This window comes from Hyalella azteca, unplaced genomic scaffold (genome assembly GCF_000764305.2).
Source record: "Hyalella azteca isolate HAZT.00-mixed unplaced genomic scaffold, Hazt_2.0.2 contig3210, whole genome shotgun sequence".
NCBI classification, from domain to species: domain Eukaryota; kingdom Metazoa; phylum Arthropoda; class Malacostraca; order Amphipoda; family Hyalellidae; genus Hyalella; species Hyalella azteca.
In genome coordinates, this window is record NW_025933462.1 from 40220 (window position 1) to 61747 (window position 21528).

General features: G+C 37.9%; 1 protein-coding gene across 1 annotated transcript; it reads right to left on the minus strand.

The window, feature by feature from the left end:
* Positions 1 to 4678: 4678 nt before the first annotated feature.
* LOC108682611 (SNF-related serine/threonine-protein kinase) lies at positions 4679 to 21399 on the minus strand. Its single transcript, XM_047879504.1, has 9 exons — positions 21284 to 21399; positions 15025 to 15151; positions 14180 to 14361; positions 13559 to 13830; positions 12885 to 13026; positions 12065 to 12280; positions 11416 to 11568; positions 9006 to 9120; positions 4679 to 8277 (listed from the first exon to the last, which is right to left on the minus strand). The coding sequence occupies exons 2-9, from the start codon at positions 15145 to 15147 to the stop codon at positions 6034 to 6036; spliced, it is 3447 nt and encodes a 1148-aa protein (XP_047735460.1). The 5' UTR covers positions 15148 to 15151; positions 21284 to 21399; the 3' UTR covers positions 4679 to 6033.
* Between the last annotated feature and the right edge of the window lie 129 nt (positions 21400 to 21528).

Below are 21528 nucleotides of genomic sequence, written 5' to 3' on the forward strand. Positions count from 1 at the left end.
TTATATTCAACATTTAAACAATAGATTAATCAAGAAGTGATTTCAGCAGCTTCAGGTCGGTACAAATGTGAATTGCGCCAATTGAAATCCATAAAACGGATCAATTTTTGACCAGCGGCATCTAATGTTTGGTCGTGATGGACCAAATTTGAATATGTACACAACTTTTCGTTTCCTACTTAGAAAAACTAATTTTTGGCCCTTGGTGAGCTTCATCGCCGCCAACGGGTTGCGTTGCTCAACAGCAGATTGTGTAAGAAACTTGCTTATCATTCACATTGCAACTTCAGTCATCTTATATACAAAACGGGGTCGTTAAATCACGACCATATGTGAGAATAAAGTTCTTTATTTACCGAAACTTAATGAGCTTCGAGCCAAAGAAAATCACCTGACTTGCACGGGAGATCATACGTAAGGGCTAGACTTACTTGCTAGTTTATGATTACAACGTTCAACACGAAACTAAATCAAGTAACTAGCCGTACACTTTTCGGGTATATTGACACGTCACAAATATACTCACGTTTGTGTTTGTGGTACAACTCGTGCTCCATCAACAAATGAAGACATTGCAAGATCGTTTCTTCAACTCAGAGGTTAAGAAAATGAAATAATCTGTAAAATATTACAAGAAGATATATAGAACCGAAGCAATGATAGTCGATTCCGTATATGGCATTTTAATAGTTTGACAATGCATCGACACAACGAGAATATTATTTCTTTTTTCTATGAAATAGCACAGGAAGTGAAAAATTTTAGGATAAGACACGCAAAATATTTCATTAATCTCCAGCGCGCATGACAATCATACACCGAGTGAAATGCAAGAAAGGCTCTCTGTGACTGAAAGCCCACCTCCTCATACGAGTCTACCAAACTCCTTCAACCAAAACCAACTTGTGAGCGTCACCGACCATTGGCAGTTTTTCAAGAACTGCAAAAACTGCCCTGGCGTCAGCAAATCTTTTCCTTAAATATTTTCAATATTAAATTAATTCAGGTCGCATTTCATTACCGTGGCGTCCGTTTATATGGTTTTGATGCCAAGAGGTGAGAGCAGCAAAACTTGAGTTGAGCCTGGGCGATGATCACACGGAAGTATATAATATCCATAGAGCGACGTTATTGCAGTAATGAAAGCACACAAATCCAGTGGATCAGCACAAGCAAGAATCCTTTTACAATCTTCAGACTTCAAGTCACCAGAAGAATCAATTTCATTTGAGCATATTTAAAACATAAGTATCAGCTGAGTAATTAATACAAATAATAAAATAGATTAACCATTACGATTTCTCATGTCGAAGCGGAACGGCCAACGATTTTCCGGCTCATGCACTGCCGGAGAGCGCGATTTGTTACCGCGCTAATGACGCGTGGCACCCACAAATGCAAGTCTCGTACCAGCGCTCACTGAACCCCGTCGTACTAGTGTTATAAAATTTGGACCAATCCATGAATGTGCAACTCGATACTTTACATTGTTGTAGAAAGAAGTATTTGATGAGCAGGCCAGTCCTGTATAAACCGTAAACGAGGTAACTTGGATCGTTTTGACATTTACGAAAATAAAACCCTGCACTCGAAAAAATTCTTGCCTTGGAAAAAATGGTGTTGATGGCTTTTGAGACACCACGAGATTACCTACAAATGCAATAGAGAGATGTTTAATACATCTGCTATGTGACATTTTGTATCACATAAGATATTAGATAAGCGCTAAAAATGGTCCAAGTCATGCCGTCAACGATCCTAGTCACCCCACCCCCGATCCTAGTTATAGTAGCATTCGTCGACCCGTAGAACCACCACTTCACTCGCTAAGCTTCAGATGCAACACCAAAGTATAGCAAGTATATATCTATATATAATACAAGTAACATTACAAAGTAACAATAGAGAAATGACGGGCAATGAAAAATATTTCGGAGTTCAAATTGTATAGATAGGTAATCTTATACGGCTCTGTAAATAATTACGAAATCGAAGCTTTCGCTTTGAATTGCAAGACAGGCGATAACTTTTAACACAGGGTTTGACACCAAACGTTGAGTCTAACTAACAACTATACGACGACCAATTACGACACTAGTTCACAAAACCTGGTTAAGTGGTTCACAAATCCTCGCTTAGCAACGAAAAGCTAAGTAGCCATTATACCTCTTCTCGACCATCGTCGTCAAATGAAAATTCATAAGACACAACATTCGTACCTAAAAGATAAAAAAAATTCTAATAAAAAATAATTAAGTTTACAGTAATATTTTTCTGCACTGTAATCCCAACAATTAAGTTGCCCACATTGCTCCCTAAACCTTGTCGTTCAGCAAAAGTTCGAATGTACCTACACCATAGGTACAATTGTAACGTAAAATTCTGCGGCCTGACGAGAGTTACGTGAGTAACGCAATTAACGGAAAAAGTGCAGGAAAGCTGACCGTGGTCATGGACAGCTGGAAGAGCGTCTTGTTCGAACATCACGCCACAGATTACCTGTGTTGACAAGTCTTACAGCAACGCAGTCATTTAACATACGGCGGGCGCTCAACCTCAAATATTTTTCTCATTAACCTAATCTGTTTTCATTTGTCAACAGCCGCTTAGAGTCCAAGAATATTAAAATCCGTAAACATCAGAAAGATAAGCGCGATAAGCTCAAGGATCAAGTGATCGTATATAAAAAGCTAAGAGTTGAGAGAAGTTCACAATGACAAAAATTATACAATAGGAAGCAGGTACAATAAGACCATCACACTCGCGAAACAAGAATTGCACGTTAAACATAATCGACAGGAATCAGAATCATTAAGCCTTATTACCGAAAAATCTTATCGTGAGAAATAAAATGTACAGGATAATCATCTATCAGATCGCAACAGGTTTGGCCATCAACAGGCTTCAGAAGCACAGAAATGCAAGTTATACTTTGAACGATGATTTAACACGACGCTAATTACACGTAAGGTTAACAGTTACATATTGGACTTGCCAACACGTTTATGTTCATCATACATGACGGCATATCTTATGTCTAACAGTTTAGTGCACAGCACAGTCGAATTTGATTCTAGACTTTGTGTAAGAAGTTGTAGCGAAGTATGAATCGACTTCAAAGACATTCACATGAGCAAAGTTGGTTAATTTCTGGAGGACCACGTCGAACAACGAAAAATTTTTTGGAATATCTTTGATTCCATTTAAAATAAGCTTTTACTAACGGAATCATTCAATGAAAAAGAAAGTAATATGCACAGACATATAATTTAATTATTTTCTATGAATCACCAAGATATTAATGACAAAGTATAAGACAATTGGAACTCGGCAAGCAACTCAGAAAATACAGGAAAAATCCACACAAAATGAAAGTTTGGCAGATCTAAGGCGTCTGTGACCTCAAGGAGGGCGAAAATAAAGGCCGGATCATTGGTGAAAAATAATGTGGACAATCGATTACGAAATAATAAGATTGCCTAGCATTTTAAAATCAATAGGGAAATTTGTATAAGCGATACTAAAGCGAAGTGGATTAACTACAGGTGATAGGGGGTGCGCGATAAAATTATATACCATGTATCTACTCTGTACAGCAAGACTAGGATAACTGACTAGTACACACTCATAAGCTACTATTCCATCTTCTGATACTACAGCGTATGGTTATGTGCACACTAAAATCTTAATATAAGTACAGAAACGAATTCAGGAATTATCCTCGCCAATTATCAAAGTACTGAATTGTTAACGGAACATAGAGCTTCTTGGGATTATGCACGCAATGAAATAAGGAAAACGTGGATCTGGCTTCTGTCTTGCGTTGCTACAGGTAAAAACAAACGCGTATGGCGGCATATATATACGTAGTAATTATACGTCTCGTACTTCTCGCGAATTTTTTCAATATGGGAACGCAAATATTCTAGAAGCATGTAGCTTGACAAGCAACAGCTAAGAATATTCATTGAACCAAGATGAAATAAAAACTATATACAAATAGCGTAAGGAGCAGACAGGACTCGAAGTGCAAGAGTGTGTCTATGAATACAAGTGCATCAAACTTACTAGGATTGCGTGACGCAACATTTAGCAGAGAACATAGCGACTATTGGCGACGTTAACAGGTTTTGATTGCAACTAGATAATAATATTTAATGAGATACATAAGTACATCGAGCTTACAGTATAAATAAAATGATCAAGTATAAAACGATTGAGGGTTAATCGAACGCAAGAACAGCACACTTAGTCGACGGATGAAATGCCAGCATCGTTCGCGTGTTGTACGCGGTTGTGATCAAAAATTCGCGTCTTATTATACATAGCGACAACAGTTCAATGTCATAAGCAGTAAAAATAAGAGCAGACTTCAAGTCTTCATTCCCTTGTCTCTTTGTACCAAAACATTCCTACTTATTTGCACCAGTTTTGTTCGTTTACGAATTACTGGAAGAAAATTCAATATATAAAAATACCAGTGAAAACTATACCGTACATGAAATATTATGACTCGAGCCATTAGGTTGACAAACAAGATGTGACAGAAAGGCTTCCACGAAAGCAACTTACGAATGACAAAATTCTCCAAGACTGATCTGGAACCACAGAGCGACGGTTTATCTTTAACCAACGTATAAATGAAAAGTGTTGCAGCAGCAATAACTTGGCAGGCAAAGCCTCAGCAATTTGAACAGAAACAACACATGGGCAGGAAGGACACTGAAAGAAGTTAAAGAAATGCACCACAAACACAATGAAAATAAGCGAGTACATTTTTTCCTAACGTTACAAATGACGCAGGTGCAGAGATAAAATTTACGCTAGTCACTGCAAAAAATTCCATGTGTAACAATAAGCAGAGTATAAGGTCCGTAGAATTAAACTCATCAGAAATAGAACTCAAGTTTTCTCTCCTTCAAACAACAGCAATACGTTGATCACTAGTATGGATATTACGTCCATATACACTAGCATACCGCATGTACATCGCAATTGTACAGCACACCGCAATTTGGTTAGCTTCTCAACTGTAGGTGAATTACACTTAATACCGTGCAGTTTCACGCACTACCAATCAGAACCCAATTCATCCCAAATGATCGTCGAAAATGACCCAAAAGCACTTCAGTTAGCAGTGTCTAAGAGACTAAGACATATTTGTTTGAAATATCAACACAAAGTTATTACGGCAGGTAAGATATAATAGTTCGAAATTTTCACACAGTTATTAGGGCAATTTTGTTCAGGAGAACAGTGTGGACAGACAACACTGAAGACGATACATTACGCATGACACTTGAGCCTAATGGTAGAGAAGCTTCATTATTCTAACAATTTCGTCGTTAGTTACAGATAATTATAAGTCACGTAAAGAACAAAGAGAAACGGCACACATAATCAGACATTTAAGGAGAAAACACCGGTAAGAGGTAGATAAAGGGAACTATTATGTCAATAGAAAGAGAGACTAGATAAATCGCAGGAAAGCAAAGAAAGAGAAATTAAGAAGAGCTAAGTACACGACCTACCAGTAATAGTTTTGATCATTAGAGTCAATAAAAATAACATTGAAGTAAACGAGCTAACTCATGAGGTAGTGAAACAAATTTGAAAATACGCTCAGAGCAGCCATGTTAGTCGTAACTAAGGCAGTGAATTAAATTAACAACAAGAGCTCAATTTACGCGCTTTCCATTCCGTTACAGAACTTTTAGATTGAATTACTAGGGATAATTTAACTGAAGAAATAGGGCCACGCAAAACTAAGCACATTAAGCAACTTTGAATACCCAACGCAATTATTAGTATATATAATGAACTTGGATGCCACCTGTGCAAACTGGGTAAAAAAGTTACTCGTCAATATAAATTAAAAATAAATACTAAGCCCTAATTTCAAGTACAAAATGTTATTCAATGTACAAAAGAAGAAACCTAAGGCTTGCATCTGAAGCTTCTTCACAGAAAGCATTCATGACAAGCATGAGGAGCTAAATGCTAGAGCCGCTTAAGCTGGCACCCACAAGATGTTCATGATACGGAGCAGCACTTGGAGCTGCCGTGTATGGCTAAAGAACTGGAGCTTTTTTCCGACTTGCTCTTCTTGGCCCCGCCAGCGTTTTGGTTGATATCCATAAGAAAGTGATTCCTAGGTGCCCCGAGGGACCCGTTCGCTGCACCTCGGCCTCCTAGCTTACAGGGTTTGAGCTTTGCTAGGGCGTCCATGTGAGAAGCGGACTTTGTAAGACTTGATACAGGGACCCTACACACCTGGTGCTGCAGGGTAGAGGGATGAGAGGTGGGCCTAGAGCCTAAAAGCACCCATGGACCACTCGAAGGAGAGGAAGGAGTAGGGGAAGACCCACTGGAAGGTGACGAAAAAGGCACTCCTGGCTGGGGCATGTCAGGATCGCTGTTATTGAAGTGGCCTAGTCGAACAGGCGGAGTGTCAACAATACCCAGTACAACATCTCGGGCACCAACGAACCTCTTGTTGTACATGCTTCCAGACGAGCTAATCCACGGGTCATTATCCTCACTCCGGCCTAAATTGTCATCGCTAGAAGGAGAGGCATGATATCTGTGCTTTCCAGAGCACTGATGATTAGCAACATGAATAACGACACGATCATCTTTTGGACTAAACTCATCAGTGGGAGAGCAATTAGAATCGCCGATGTATATTGTTGTGACGTTGTCATTAGTGATTGTAATATTATTGCAGGGGACACAGTTGTTGCTCTCGCTCACTAGAGAGCTTACAGAGAGACTGCATAAATGTGAATCAGTGTCTTCCTCTTCTCCACTCGCTTTTATGATGCAGTTAAGTGAACGACTCTCGCGCAGTGTCGAGTCTATGTCGAGCATATTTTCTGTGCTTCTGCTATTGTTTTCTTTCTTTGCAGGGCTGCTACGAGCCTCAAGGGCGCATGTTGGCTGAGACCGAGTACCTGTTTTTAATCCAGGATTAACACAAGGAGGAAGAGAAAGGGTCACAACAGGTACACTGTCAGGAGGAAGCAAGTTGTCCTCCATAATCTTAGAAGATATTTCATCACATTCTTTCAAGACTTCCTCACTATTTTCTACCGTGACAGAATCAAGCGGTGTATCAGTATCTAAGACAATTAAACTTTCTTTATCGCGTTTGTTATCTATATTATTATTAGTAGCATGTTTCAGACTTGTCCTATCAGTATCAGTTAAAACTCGAGGCATTGTCACAGCACTCGAATTCTCCACATTCTCTTTATTAAACTGGCGGGCCATTGCCTTAGCCCGCTTGACACGAATATCGTCCTCGTCATTGGACTCAGTAGAGCTACAGGAGGCAGTCCGTGCTCTCACAAGCCTGTTGTGTCGCCTGCCGCCCGAAGGTGACACCGAAGCAGCACCTGGCAAAGCCATAGCTAGAGAGTTCTGCCGCATGTTACCCAACGGGGCAGCAGCCGATGCTGCATTGCTGCTCTCGCCGTCACTCTCGCCCTCTTCAAATATTTCGTTCAATGTGAGCTGAGGAGATGAGCGAACGCTGTGTAACCGTCGATTAGGAGACGGCATTGTCTTGAACTTGAGGCTATTGAAGAAAGCTCCTTGGTTCTTAGGTGAAGGAGGATTTCCTTGAGTTTTGGGTGATGAAGGAAGACCTGGCGAAGAAGGTGACACGGTTTGCGAAGTAGGCGAAGACGACACAGAAGATTGCGGGGTAATCTTTGGCTGAGAAGGAATGGGAATTTGAGCGCTGACAGCTGCAGGAGCCACAGCAGCAGAAGGAATGACAGTGGAAGGCACGTGATTGAGACACAAGAGGCTGCTAGGAGGAGTCGTAGCTGGAGACGTGCCAGCACTGCGGGTTTTGCAGCGGCCAACGCCGATGTTTGAGGAGGCAGGGAAAGGCGGTTCAGGTAAGAGGACATTCAAGTCATCAGCCGATGGCGATGTCGTTGTGCTGCTGCTCTGCAAGGAGCCTTGCAGCGAGCCACTGCCGCGCCTCACGGCATCCAGGCGATGTAGCAGAGATAAGTCCAGTTTCATATCACGACCACATTTGTCCTTAAGACTTGACGTGCTTGAAGCTCGTGAACCTCGACGAGAACCACTTCTTGAGCCGCTCCTCGAACCGCTGCGAGACCCGCTGCGTGAACCACTTCTGGAGCGCTGCTGATTTGACTCCTCGAATGGTTCGTCCTCAGGTACAGCCTCTTCATCGAACTCTTCTTCTTCCTCCTCCTCTTCGACAATGCTGAACGTGCGGTGACGATTGCCAAGTCGCATCTGCAGAAAACAAACCTTTTCACTGAAGACTGACACAGGACAAAACAAATTCTCTCATTCGAGTCAGACATTTGATACACCAAATCCTCTCATTTGAGTCTGACATTGGATTTGCGGTGGTATTTCATGGGTGAGGCACATGAATGAGTCCACAAATAAAATTTATATAAGTATACCTTGCGATTCCAGCTCGATTTAGCACAGCATTAGCTTCAAGGAACTTAATTATGGGACGAAATATACCTGCATTATTTGATGTATTGAAGCTTTCTATGAATTACAACAGATCAGCGTGACAAACACGTTATAAAAACGTGACAAACGCGTGAATAAAGTTCGATGGATACGAACGCACAAAATGCGACTGATGGTAGCAACAGAAAATTTGCTACGACTTCCTCTCAATGTCAAATTTTAATCTTCTGATCCTTGCCATATGCACAACTGCACATGTCACGGAATATTGATTCATTCTGTTGCAATTTCCTAGTTTTAAAACAATTGTTTCCTAGACTACATTGCAGTGGTGGCTAACTTGTAAATAATCGTGAATTAATTCTGCCTCTGCACGTTGTTGAAAAATATTACAAATTCAAGTCATTCACGCATAAATGTCGCATAAAATTGTCAATTTAGAAGTGTAGCTCAGCGGCCAGTGCTATATAATTATTACCTATACATTTTTATACTATTTGTAAGTTAAAATAATATGCTTTTTAAAAATTCACCTCGGCAATCTTGGTGTGCAGTGCAGAGGTGCCGATCGCATTGGTGCAGGAGTCGTCTTTGCTCACTCCAGCCACAGGCAAGGCTGGATCGCTCTTGCCAACATCTTCCTCATCCCTGCAATAATTGGCAACCTTCAGACGACTCAAGGCAAGGGATGTGCCCAAAATTATGCTGCATTTAGTTCAATATATAAGGTTAATAACCGCATAAAAATGAGGACAACTACAGGAAAACAAATCAAACTTGTACATTACATTCATGCAAGCCATTACTTGAAGAAGACTGAAATACGTTTAAACCACAACAATAATAATAATAATAATAATAATAATAATAATAATAATTACTGGGAGTTTTGTTCCATTTTGGAATATGTTTCTAACCATTGAGACGAATACGTTTTGGAAAAATTGTCAAACTTACGCGATGGATGTAAAGAAAACAAATTACTCATTGAATCATTTAATAATAAAATAATAGCTAAACAAACTGTAACTGTACTCGTATTATAAATTACAGAGCGGATTGTGAACCTGTCAGTCTGTCAGATGAGATTTAACGCTCTAATTTTGAAATATAAATCTTATTTGCATTATCTGAGAATAGCGGCAAATAAATTGTGATACCGTATGTTTGATACAGACAAACAGTTACTATCATAGTTGCGAACAAGAGATTCTTTAGAAACAAGTTCATTTATAATTTCCTGATCTATTTTTCAAAAATTTTATTCGATATCTATGAATGATAATAATACATGATACTTCACTAGTCTTCTCACAAGACTTGCAAAGAAAGAGCCTGACACTTCTTTGTTTGTAAAAACCACTCAAAGGATGAATAGTTATAATACAGAGTAACTGAATAGTTGGAAAAGGTAATAGTAAATGATAATTATGTATGAAACCAGGACGACGATTCAATGAATAGAATTTTTACTTGACGGATAAAATTGATAGTAGTATAACCTGAGCAATAAGAATAAGAATGGAAGACATTCCAACATTTTCAAACTGTACCTATATAAAACCTTAATGGTCACCGTGATAATGAACAAATGCAAGACTATACCGCTTAAAATATTCTGAGACGAAGAAACCGGCGAGAAAGAATACCCATCTTTATCACATGAATAAAATAAAAAACCAAGATAGGAATTGACGAAAGAGAAGAGAAATGGTAGTGAACATAGGTGAATATTCTATGAAAAATATAAAAAAAAGAAGCTTGGAAAAGATTCATACTAATACAATAAAACAGGCTGAAATAATTACAAAAAAAAATGAACACTTATGAATTACTAACTTAACTCTAATGCCTGATTTTGTTAATTATAATATGTGGACACCAAAGATAATCTAATTAGAATCCAATTTAATCATTTAGTCTCGCAACAAAAGCACCCAAAGACATTTATAAAAGTGATCATTGAAACTCCCGCTGCAAAGTAGGCAAGAGAGCGCCATAGATCAGAGATTCATTAGCAGATAATCAAGTGTGCTATCGGATCCTATAGACTATGCAAATAATAATTCATGTTTAAAGAGAGGAATATATACTTGAAGTCAGGATTACGACGGTAATTAATTGCGCTCTAAGTCACGCTCATAACAATACAGGCATGCGCGAAAGACTGCATATAATACTAGAGATCTGCTCTGAAGCGCAGCATTACGATGTAAGTAACATTCCGCTCAGTAATGCTGGTTAATGTGTTAAACTCGGGGCAGCGTTACACTCAGGGAATTAAACTCAAACGACACATTAAAAAATATTCACACTCTAACCTAAATTACAATATTTCATTAGTTCTAAACAATACATCATTGCAACAAAATTCCTCTTTACACATTATGGCAACAAAATTAAACTTTATAAATAAAATTTCAGAAAATTCCATTTGAAACAAATGAAACCGGAGGCAAAATAGCAAGCTCGTGAACGTATAGGTTTTTAAGAACCTATAAGACCCAGAAATTGAGATTGGAGAAGTCATGTACTGACGTCACGGTCAGAATATAACACAAATATGTTAATACCGAAATAATACCATCAACTTAATAGGGTTGGTATTTAACCAGAAAATAAAAACACATTAAAGATTTAGATAATAGAGCAGATTGGTATATTTTCCTAACGATAAAACATTAGTCAAGTATCCTATTGTTCCATTACAAGAAAAGAGCGCACTGCAGACGCGTACCGCAAGCATTATCAGGACAACAACTATCAGAAATAGCAATAGCAATATCAATACAAAGAATTAATGACTAACGGTAGCGGAACGGCGTCAATTAATAAGTATATTGTAAATATACTTATCAATAACAATAATTATATGAATATATAATATTCAAGCTGCGGGCGGCGTCAGAATATTGAGTATAATAATACGCATATTGTAAGGCTCACGGTTGAGGGGCGGCGTCGAGCTGCTGCAGGCGCTGTTTGTTGTTGTGCTCGACGTCCTCTGCGGTGCGTAGGCGCGCCGCCCGCAGCTTGCGCTCCGCCAGCAGAAAATACGTCGCCGTGATGTGGTTGTAGTCGTTGCGGTCCAACGCACTGTAAACCAACACCTTGATATCACACTATAAACTAACAACAAAACATCCCACTATGAACCAACACATTGACATATTACTATAAACTAACAACGAAAGACAAGATTACTATGACATCACACTGTAAACCAACACTATGACATCACGATCGAAGTGCTGACGCCCGAGTGTGACTGAAGTTTTCTGAGTGATCACAGTTCTAGTCACTCCAGGAGGCATCAACTGAAATTTTGCTTTTCCATGGCCAATTGATCCTGATACCAGGAATTTTATCAGCCACCAACTTGCGTATAACACGACCGTAAACTTTATCCTTATATTACTCACTCGATGATCTGGTCAATAGCAGCAATGTTGCCTGCCACCATCTTGTGTATGACATGACCATCAACTTTATCCATGCATTACTCACTCAATGATCTGGTCAATAGCAGCAATGTTGCCAGCTACCATCTTGTGTATGACGTGACCGTCAACTTTATCCATGCATTACTCACTCAATGATCTGGTCAATAGCAGCGATGTTGCCTGCCACCATCTTGTGTATGATGTGCGCGTGGTCCTCCTCCGTGAGGTGCTCACGTGACACGAGGGGCAGCATGTCGGCCAGCTGCTCTGTACCAGGGCCTGCACCTCGCAGCCACGGGTCACGCGTGATGTCCTCCAATGTCGACCGCTTGTTCGGCTCACGGATCAACATTTTGCTGATTAACCTGCACAAACAGCTCTTTGTTAGAACTAAACATTACCTAAATCACTAGTATGCTTAAATCAAGTCAAAATCATCAGCCAACATAAACAGCTTTTTATCATAACTCAAATTTAGTAATAATTATTTATCCTTGGTTTGTTTAAATAGCAAGTAAACCATTGATTTCAAAACAATGTAAACAGCTAATATATAGATTCACAATAACATATTGCTGATAAGCCTTCACAAAAACGTTGGAAACTAACTTTAGTTACATCATTATTTTGCTCTAATGGCAAGTTAAGAATGTAGAACAAGAAAAACGGCTAGTAAGTTCCCCGTATATTCACTGATGATAGCCTGAATTTGGTATTTTGATGACGATCTGGTGAATTTGATTGGCTTGTTCATTAATTTTGAGCTCCTAACCCTCATTTGTTTTCTACAACAGTTCAGAGTGTAAAATTTCATGTCGTATCTAAAGAATACCCATAACTAATGAATGGTAATATAACTTTGAACATCTTGTACCTATAGTAACTTGGGGCATGATATGCTGTTGAGGTGAGCAAGCAAGAAGGAACATTATGAAAAAAAATTTTATGTTTGCAATGCAGAGACTTTACCTTCTGCATGGCAGAGACACGTGTTCAGGAATGTTATAGGAACAGTCCATGATGCGGGTCAGGGTTTCACTGTCGTTTGCCTCGTGGAAAGGAGCTCGTCCTACCACCAGCATGTAAAGTATCACCCCCAGCGACCAGATGTCTGTTAAACATAAACCAGATGTCTTGATTGCATGTCAAAAATTTGTACCTATTAATCCAAGAATGTTAAGTGAGGAAACGATTGTTGATATAAACTTTCATTTTGACTACGGTACATTGTCAGAATTATTATGAATGGTGATGATAGAGGATAAAACAAACGGCAAACATTTTTATGTGCAATAAAAAATAAATTTACGAAAAAGAGGGAAATGTCACATCAGCGAGCACTTAGATGCAACTTTGAGTATACATTGGTAGTTGGTACCTAGACCAAGAGACTAAGTACAAAATCAGAAAGATGGTCGATCTAACAAGAAGGCTTAGCACTTCTACTTAACACAAAATAAACATTATTTTCTGATATATACAAAATGATTGATTGAACTTGTATATAGATGAATTAGTGCCTTTCAGTCAAAGTCCTAGATTGAATTAAATTTAAAGACTTTATAAATTTAACTAAAATAAATAATTCTGTGAATAGCAATAAGAATTATTACATTTAAATGCTTCTTGTGAATTAAACTCACCCACAGCTGGGGCATCATAAGAGTCTCCCAGGAGTATCTCAGGTGCTGAGTAAGCAAGAGACCCACAACTAGTGTCGAGTTTTTGACCAGGGTTAAATTTATTACTAAACCCAAAGTCAGTGAGTTTGACCATGCCAAGTTTCTCAAAGAACACCACGTTCTCAGGCTTGAGGTCCCGATGCACCACATGAAGCTTGTGGCAGTAGCTGATGGCATGCACGATCTGACTGAAATATTTTCTGGCAGCTTCTTCATCTAGTCCTGAATCATGTCTTGAGGAGAAATAACAAATATTGTAATAAATCTGTGAGAAATCGTGATAGGGTAAAAACAATTCTATGGGAAGATGAGAATAAACATCTTAAGTACCCCTAGATAGTTTTCGTAGGGGTCAATTATAATCTTGTACAATAGTAGGTATTTAACCTTTATAAGAGAACAAAACAAAAACTGAGGACAGAGAGCCTAGAATCTAATCAGTCCAAGTCCCTGAGTTCATATAATGCAATGCAAATATCAAAACATTTCCTGAGTAAAATATTATTAAATGTTATATAGATCCATTGTTTTGCAAAGCAAAGAAAACATTGCTCTGATTGGGTGGTGCAGATGGTTACTCACTTCATAATGTAGTCAAACATGTCTCCACCATCAGCCAGCTCTAGAATGAGGTAGAGTTTTGTTTGAGTATCAATAACTTCATAGAGACGGACAACATTGGGGTGCTGCACCAGCTTCATGCAGCGCACCTCTTGGAAGAGATGATCCCGCGACACTTCATCTAACTTACTCTTGTCTATCACCTGTGAAACCATCAACAGTTACTACTTTCAGTCAAGGAGCAAATAGTTTTAAATCCCAGAACAAATCAGCCTGAAAGCTATCAAAATATTTCTTTTGTACGTTTTTCCTTTTTTTACAAAATTTCCTTAACACAATATGGAAACATAAGAATATAGTTTTTAACAATTCATAATCAAAAGTAAAATTAATTTTGCTCTCATTTTTAGTAACACACTATATAATTTTGAATTGTTAACAGTATTGTAAGAGAAATATAGCACCACACATTTTTATACTAGTATTCCTTAACTATATACCGTAAAATGGGGTTACTTTGACTCCCGGGGTAACTTTGACTACTTTTCGTTTTTTTAACAAAAACCCCCAAAACTCAAAAACTAATTGACATAGAAAATTTTGTCATTGGCCATTAAAGGCTCAATAATGAGGCTACATAACACAATAGAAAGATTTAAAAAGTTTGCATATGTAATAGGTTAAAAAATTTAAAATGTGACCCACAAAAAAGAGCTATTATTTAAAGCTTGTCGCGTTGTCGGAGTACCCCCTCCAATTTTTTTATTTTTTGGTAAAAAACTCCAGGTTTTGATGCATTGTAGTAGAACTCTTCTAGTTACATATGCAAATTGGAATGTCAATTTGCAATACTGAAATAATCTTACCTTGACAGCCACCTTCTCGCCAGTAAAGACATGACTGGCCAGTTTGACCACAGCATAGTGGCCTCTCCCCAACGTCTGCTCCAAATCATACAGTCCCGCAATCTTGCCATCATACCCGCTCATCCTCCTGTCAAACAAACTTGTCTTATAATTGAATTTTTGCCTCTACACTTTAAAAGACATTCAAAATAGGAGTTTACATTTTTAACCCTTTAGTGACCAAATTTTTTTCAAATTAAGAACACCACATCATATCCATACCAAATTGCTGAAATTTATAAATTGACAAAAAGAATTAACAGGCATTATGCACATGTTCCCTTGATAATGCATCCAGAAATTCAAGGAGATACTGTCAAACGGGGTAAAAAGGGATGGTTTTGGGCATTTTTTGTTATTAACTTCTAACCATGAAACATTTCATAAACAAGTTTGGGCTCAATTTAAAGGTCTTTTGCAAGGGCTATTGTATGGCATGTCCAAAAAATTCCATATGCTATTTGTAAGGTGCTAGACGCAATATGAAAGGCTCCTGAATCAATCTGCAAATGGGGTAAAGAGGGACACTTGAAATAAAACTCAATTTTAAACATTTGAAGCATGCAGATTGCAGAGTGTACTCATCTATTACTAACAGTACTCTGAAGTCCTCCTCTTCCTTTGTAGATGATGTAAATGTAGAATAAATGAAATTTTATGTGATTTTTACTTAATTTTCTTCATTGATATAATAGTACCTTATCCATACATTTCCGTATTATTAATGTCGTATTACTGTATCCATGGACATGCCATTGAGCATTGACAATGAACTTGTCCACTGCAAGTTTCATATCAGCAGCCATGTAGCATTTCTTCTGTCTTACAGGATGGTTTGTAATTTTGCACAATTTTAATCAAGTCAATTGATTTCATTATACAATAAAGATTGCAAAAAACATACCTGAAACAGGAAGGAATATTTTAGTGACAACCATCATATTTTTTGGAAAAATAAATCATATTTTAGGTTAATTACTTTTCATTCTTTGTTGCCCAGTGCTCAATTCTATCTGTGACATTCTATGCACAATTTTGTGATGACTGATGCAGTAATTTTTTATTAAGTGCACTTTTTTCACTGAGCGAGGTAAATGTAATCAAAATTCTTTGTTATTAATTGATTTTTTCATCAACTGGAGCCTTTGCCAACCAAGGTTCTACTGTAAATGCAATTTTAGGGGTGTCCCTTATTACCCTGGTGGGGTGCCCCTTACTACCCCGTCTTGTGGAAGTGGCCACCATTTTTTCTTGGAATGAGATATGCAAATTCTGTCAATCACGTTTTTAAGCCAACACTAGTGTGCAACTTTTATGTGAGTAAAATTTTTCAATACAACAAATATTTTTTCTGCTACAGACCTTAGCAGAGGTACTTTTCCAAAATCTCACTTTTCATTTTTTTCAGGAATTTTTTAGAGGCAATAAATGTATGATTTCTCAACTTGCTTTATGCTGCATAGATAGTAAAAATGTTGAACTTTACACCAATATTTTTAGTTTTGCAATATTTTACTTAGTTTAGCTGCTACAACATTTCTACAAAATATTGGAGGACTGTCTCTTATTAGAGGACTGCCCCCACCCATCCCTTTTTACCCCATTTGATGGTTGGTATATTTGTACAATTGAACAAATGAACTTACAAAAAAAAAACTTTTAAATGGCAAAATGAGTACAGCAGTTGCTGAAGGTTGGGAAAAATAATTTTAATGAATTCTAGGTTCAGCACAGACAACAATCATACTAATTTTAAGAAAATGCCACACAGGTTGACACAGTAAACTACAGAAAAAGCAAGCAGATATCAAACTATCTTTGTTTGTATATCACCATAAATAACAATACCTAGATGATCTTGTTAATGAATTGGACACAAAATTTTTCCTGAAAATTTTGTGGATAAATTTAAAAAATATAGTATAAGCATGATGAAAAAAAAACTTTTGGAAAAAATGGTAAAGACAATCCATTAATATTCTTATCATCAAGTCCTATCAAATGGAGATGGCAAGAGCAGAAAAATGAGCTGCTGGGATCCAATGCATGACAAAAGGAAAATTGGAAAAATACCTGTTGTTGTAAATGCTCAATGGCATGTTCATGGATACGGTAATATTGCATCAATAATACGGTAATCAATGTATATGGTAATATCATATCAATAAAGGAAAAACGAGTAAAAATCACAGAAAATATCATTTATACTACCTCTACATCATCTACAATGGAAAGAGGAGGACTTCAGAGTACTGATAGTAATGGATGAATACGCTCTGCATGCTTCAAATGTTTTAAAATGAAGTTTTATTCAAAGTGTCGTCAAACGGGGCTACTCGGGACACTCTTTTTAGCGCATTTTCTCATTTATGGAAAAATTCACTATTGTGCTCGCCATGTCTGTCTGTCCATCCGTCTGTCAGTGACCTCAACTTTTTGTCAACAAGAAAATGCGTTCTCTGTCACTCACTGCTTTGAGTACTGAGTTATATTTTTTTGCTTCTGGCACCTTAAGAATAGCATATGGATTTTTTTTGGAGAAGCCATGTGATAGCTCTTGTAACAGGCTTTGAATTGAGCTTAAACTTTTTTATGAAATGTTTCATGGTAAGAAGTTATGAATGAAAAACGTTCGAAATCGTCCCAAGTAGCCCCGGTTGACGGTAACACATTATAACACATCACAACACTTATAACAATTCCTAATACATGTTTAAACCAAGGCATCATAACACAGCATATTCTGTTATGTTATTTTCTGTGCTGTGTCAAAATGTGTTGTTATAATGTCCTGTAATACTATCTTATCTTATGTTGTGTTACAATGTGTTCTGTTATGATATGTTGTGTTACATTATAATGTGTTATGTAATGTGGTAACCATGTGTTCTTTAATGTTATAACGTTGTGTTATAACATGCGATGTTACATTTTGTTACAATATATTCTGTTATGTTATAATGTGTAGTGTTCTTATGTTGTTTTATGCCACATTGATCATAATGCGTGTGCGTCAGTGTGCATCATCAGGGATTGGTTACCACGACCGTAAAGCGCAAGCGTCAGAATTGATCATTATGCATCAGCTACATTGATTGCAAAAAGTGTGCATCTGTGTCCATCGTCAGGCAGCGACTTCATTGGTCATAAAGTGGGTGTGTAAGTGTTGATCATCGGGCATTGGCTGCATCAATCACAAAGTACAAGCATCAGGATCGATAATTGGGCATCAGTTGCATCGATCGTTGCAAGCTTGCATTCATGTCAATCACGCATATCGTTCACGAATCGATCGTGAAATGCGTGCATCCATGTCGGTCCTTGATCGTAAAGCGCGGGCATCTATGTTGATCATTGATTGTGAAGAGCCGGCATCTATGTCGATCATTGTGCAACAGCCGCATTGATTGTGCAAATGCGCGCGATCATCAGGCATCAGTCAGCAATGCATTTTCATTTTTCTAGCAAACATACTGGCAACTTTCTTCCTTGACGCACTGGTGGTGTACATGGTGAACTTCCAGCGCCCACGCAACACCTTCCAGACCATGGGCAATCAATTTTGGTGTCATTGCCGTCCATTTGCTGCATCTGTGCAGAGAGTGGATGAATATTGCAAGATCTTTGGTGACGCTTCAGTAGCAAAATTTACGCCTTCAGAAGATCTTGCCAACACATTTAGATTGAAATTCTTGCATTTAATATATTTGTCAGTCTTTGGTCAACTATTTAAAAAAATTGAGGTTTCCGATATGTTGGATGGATCAGGATGCAGTGAAGCTTGTCCGGAACTCAGTTGCAATGAGTTCCCGCCAAAAAAATGTAAACATCAAGTTTACAATTACGTAGTTGCGGTCACATCAGAGCGGTCAGACTTCATTATCACGTGTTCAGTTGACACTTGCTCAGTCTTGCTGTACAATTGGTGAATCGGACTGTTTTTAGGGTAAAATTAGTTATTTGGGGTAACACGTGCATGCAACCTTGTAAATAAGTTCGTGGCTTGTAAATAGTTTTTCATTACCCAGCGTAAATGGCTTTTCATTAAAAATTACCCGGTGATGCATCTTAAAATTACCCGCAATAGCCGGCGACGCTTAGGGCTTAAAAACCCATATATTGGTGACGCTGCATCCACCCTCTGCGCCCTGGGCTGCAAACATTGGCATTCTCCGTCCATTTAGATGGTGCCTTGGCGTCTTTAAGGCAGAAAAACGGCATCCTTGACTTATGTTGTGCCATACTCTACAGACTGGTGTGTAACATCAGAGACACTAAATTCTTTGGAAGTGTTGTCTTTAACACGTTGACTACGATTGCTTCATCTTGTACAATTATTTCATTTTTTGTATTTTTTTTTAAGCAGGGTTGCCAGACGGTCATTTTTCTGGACAAATTCCGTGACTTTAGTTTTTCTCAATTGCGTTGGCCGGCTAAAATTTATGATAAGGGTACTTCCTAATTAAATTTTAAATACTGCAAAAAGAAAACAAATGGAATTTTTATAGTGGAACCTACAAATAAACTAGTATAAATTGAATTATCGGCCTTTTTTGTTCTCGGATTTGGCCAATTTTGGCAACCTGAATTATGTACCACTACCTCCTGGAGTTAGGAGTAAGGTAAACGCGGTATATTCCGACATTGTGGGTAATTCCGTCACCTCTCTAGTTTTTCCTTTATATTAAGCTTTGTTTTAGTTCCATGCGTTCGTTGATTGAATATAGGGATTTGGTAGGTTTCCATTCTAAAGGCTTTTTTATAAATATGGCAACATTTTGTGACGTTTCATCATTGCTGACGCGTAGTGAGGTATTTTCATTTTGAGAGTCACGTGAAGCCAACAGAACTTGCGCAACGCATACGTATTTTTTATAGTTTTTCATTTCTCGATGCGTCCTAAATGTGTCGGAATATACCGCGTTTACCCTACATTTCATGGTAGGTAGCTACGCATATGTACCAATACCGGCAATACCTAGTCAACGTGTTAAAAAGTAATTTTCAAACGTATATTATTTTAGAATCAGTTCATTTTTAATTTTCTCATTTACCTAGGTACTAAAGATTTACACCAATATCTTGTGTATGATGATGCTGGATAAGCCTGGATTGCTGGTATCCAGGATACTTTGCTGGTCTACTTCCTAGCTAGTCTGGAAAAGTCCTATTTTTGTCTGAAATATCGCGGCTCTTATATCATATAATTTCAGTAGGTATGAAATCTCGCGGCTCAAATGTCATAAATTTTTGTTTGATTAAAAAATCGCGGTTTGCACTTCGCAAACATGTCATTTCATAAAATTTTCAACTTCCGCAATCCGCATTGCTTTACCGCTGTCTCTTATACACATCTAGATGTGTATAAGAGACAGGGTAATGTAAACAAATAAACAAAACGTTTGTTGAAGATCGCGCATAGTTGCGGTCATGTCAAAGCGGTCAGACTGTATATTAACACGTGCTGAACTTACAGTAGAGACAAATTTTATTGTTGCCGTTTGACTGTTTAAGGGTAAAATTAGAGATTTGGGGTAACACGTGCATAAACTTTGTAAATAAATTCGCATTCGCACCTCGTAAATGGCTTTTCATGGCCGAGATATGGAATTCACGGCTCGGTGAAATAGAATCACGGCTCGTAGAAATGGAATCACGGCTGGCAAATCCATAAAACCATGGCTCGAAAAATTCAGTCGCGGCTCGCCAAGTAGATATATTCCATACTAGCTTCCTAGCTATAGGACTTGAAATTGAACTTTAAGGAGTCTAAAAAACTCTCTGCTTTGCCACTGCCTTAGGTCGCCACTGTCTTATTAACTAGGTATGAGTCTTATTTACTTCAGTTGCCACTATCTTATTTATACTATGAGCCAATTTCAGCCAAATCAGCCAAAGCAATAGCCTAGTAATAAGCCTACTGCAATAGCAATAGGTGAATAGGGCTATCATGCTATGCATGATTGTACATCAGTGAAATTATTTAATGACACATTTTATTATTTATTTGAAGCCATGAAATTATATCCTCAATAAAAATAAGTTAATCTAAATGTAGATCCAAAATTGCACTCAAGAAAGAGCTATCTAAGATAATCTAACTCTTTGACTACCTACATCTAGCAAGCCAAAATCAGTGAGACATAGTTGCAGTTGGACGTCAGAAATTATGTAAAATGTACTGAAATTAAACGCTTTCTTCTTTCCTGGAAATACTTACTCAAACAATAATCAACAAAATAATAGCAACAAACATCTTAATGACTTCTTTCCAGCATTCATGACTGCGGAAGGCTTAACGCCTTTTTTCGTGCACTAGCAAGTGTTGACAGTCTGTTGACATATTCTATAAGTGCGCAGTCGATTTGCGCACACAGTTATTTGTAAATCCTACATGTAATTATTTTTTTTTGCCGTTCCTTATAGAAATTATTCGTATTTTCTTTATATTCATTTTTTTCTTTA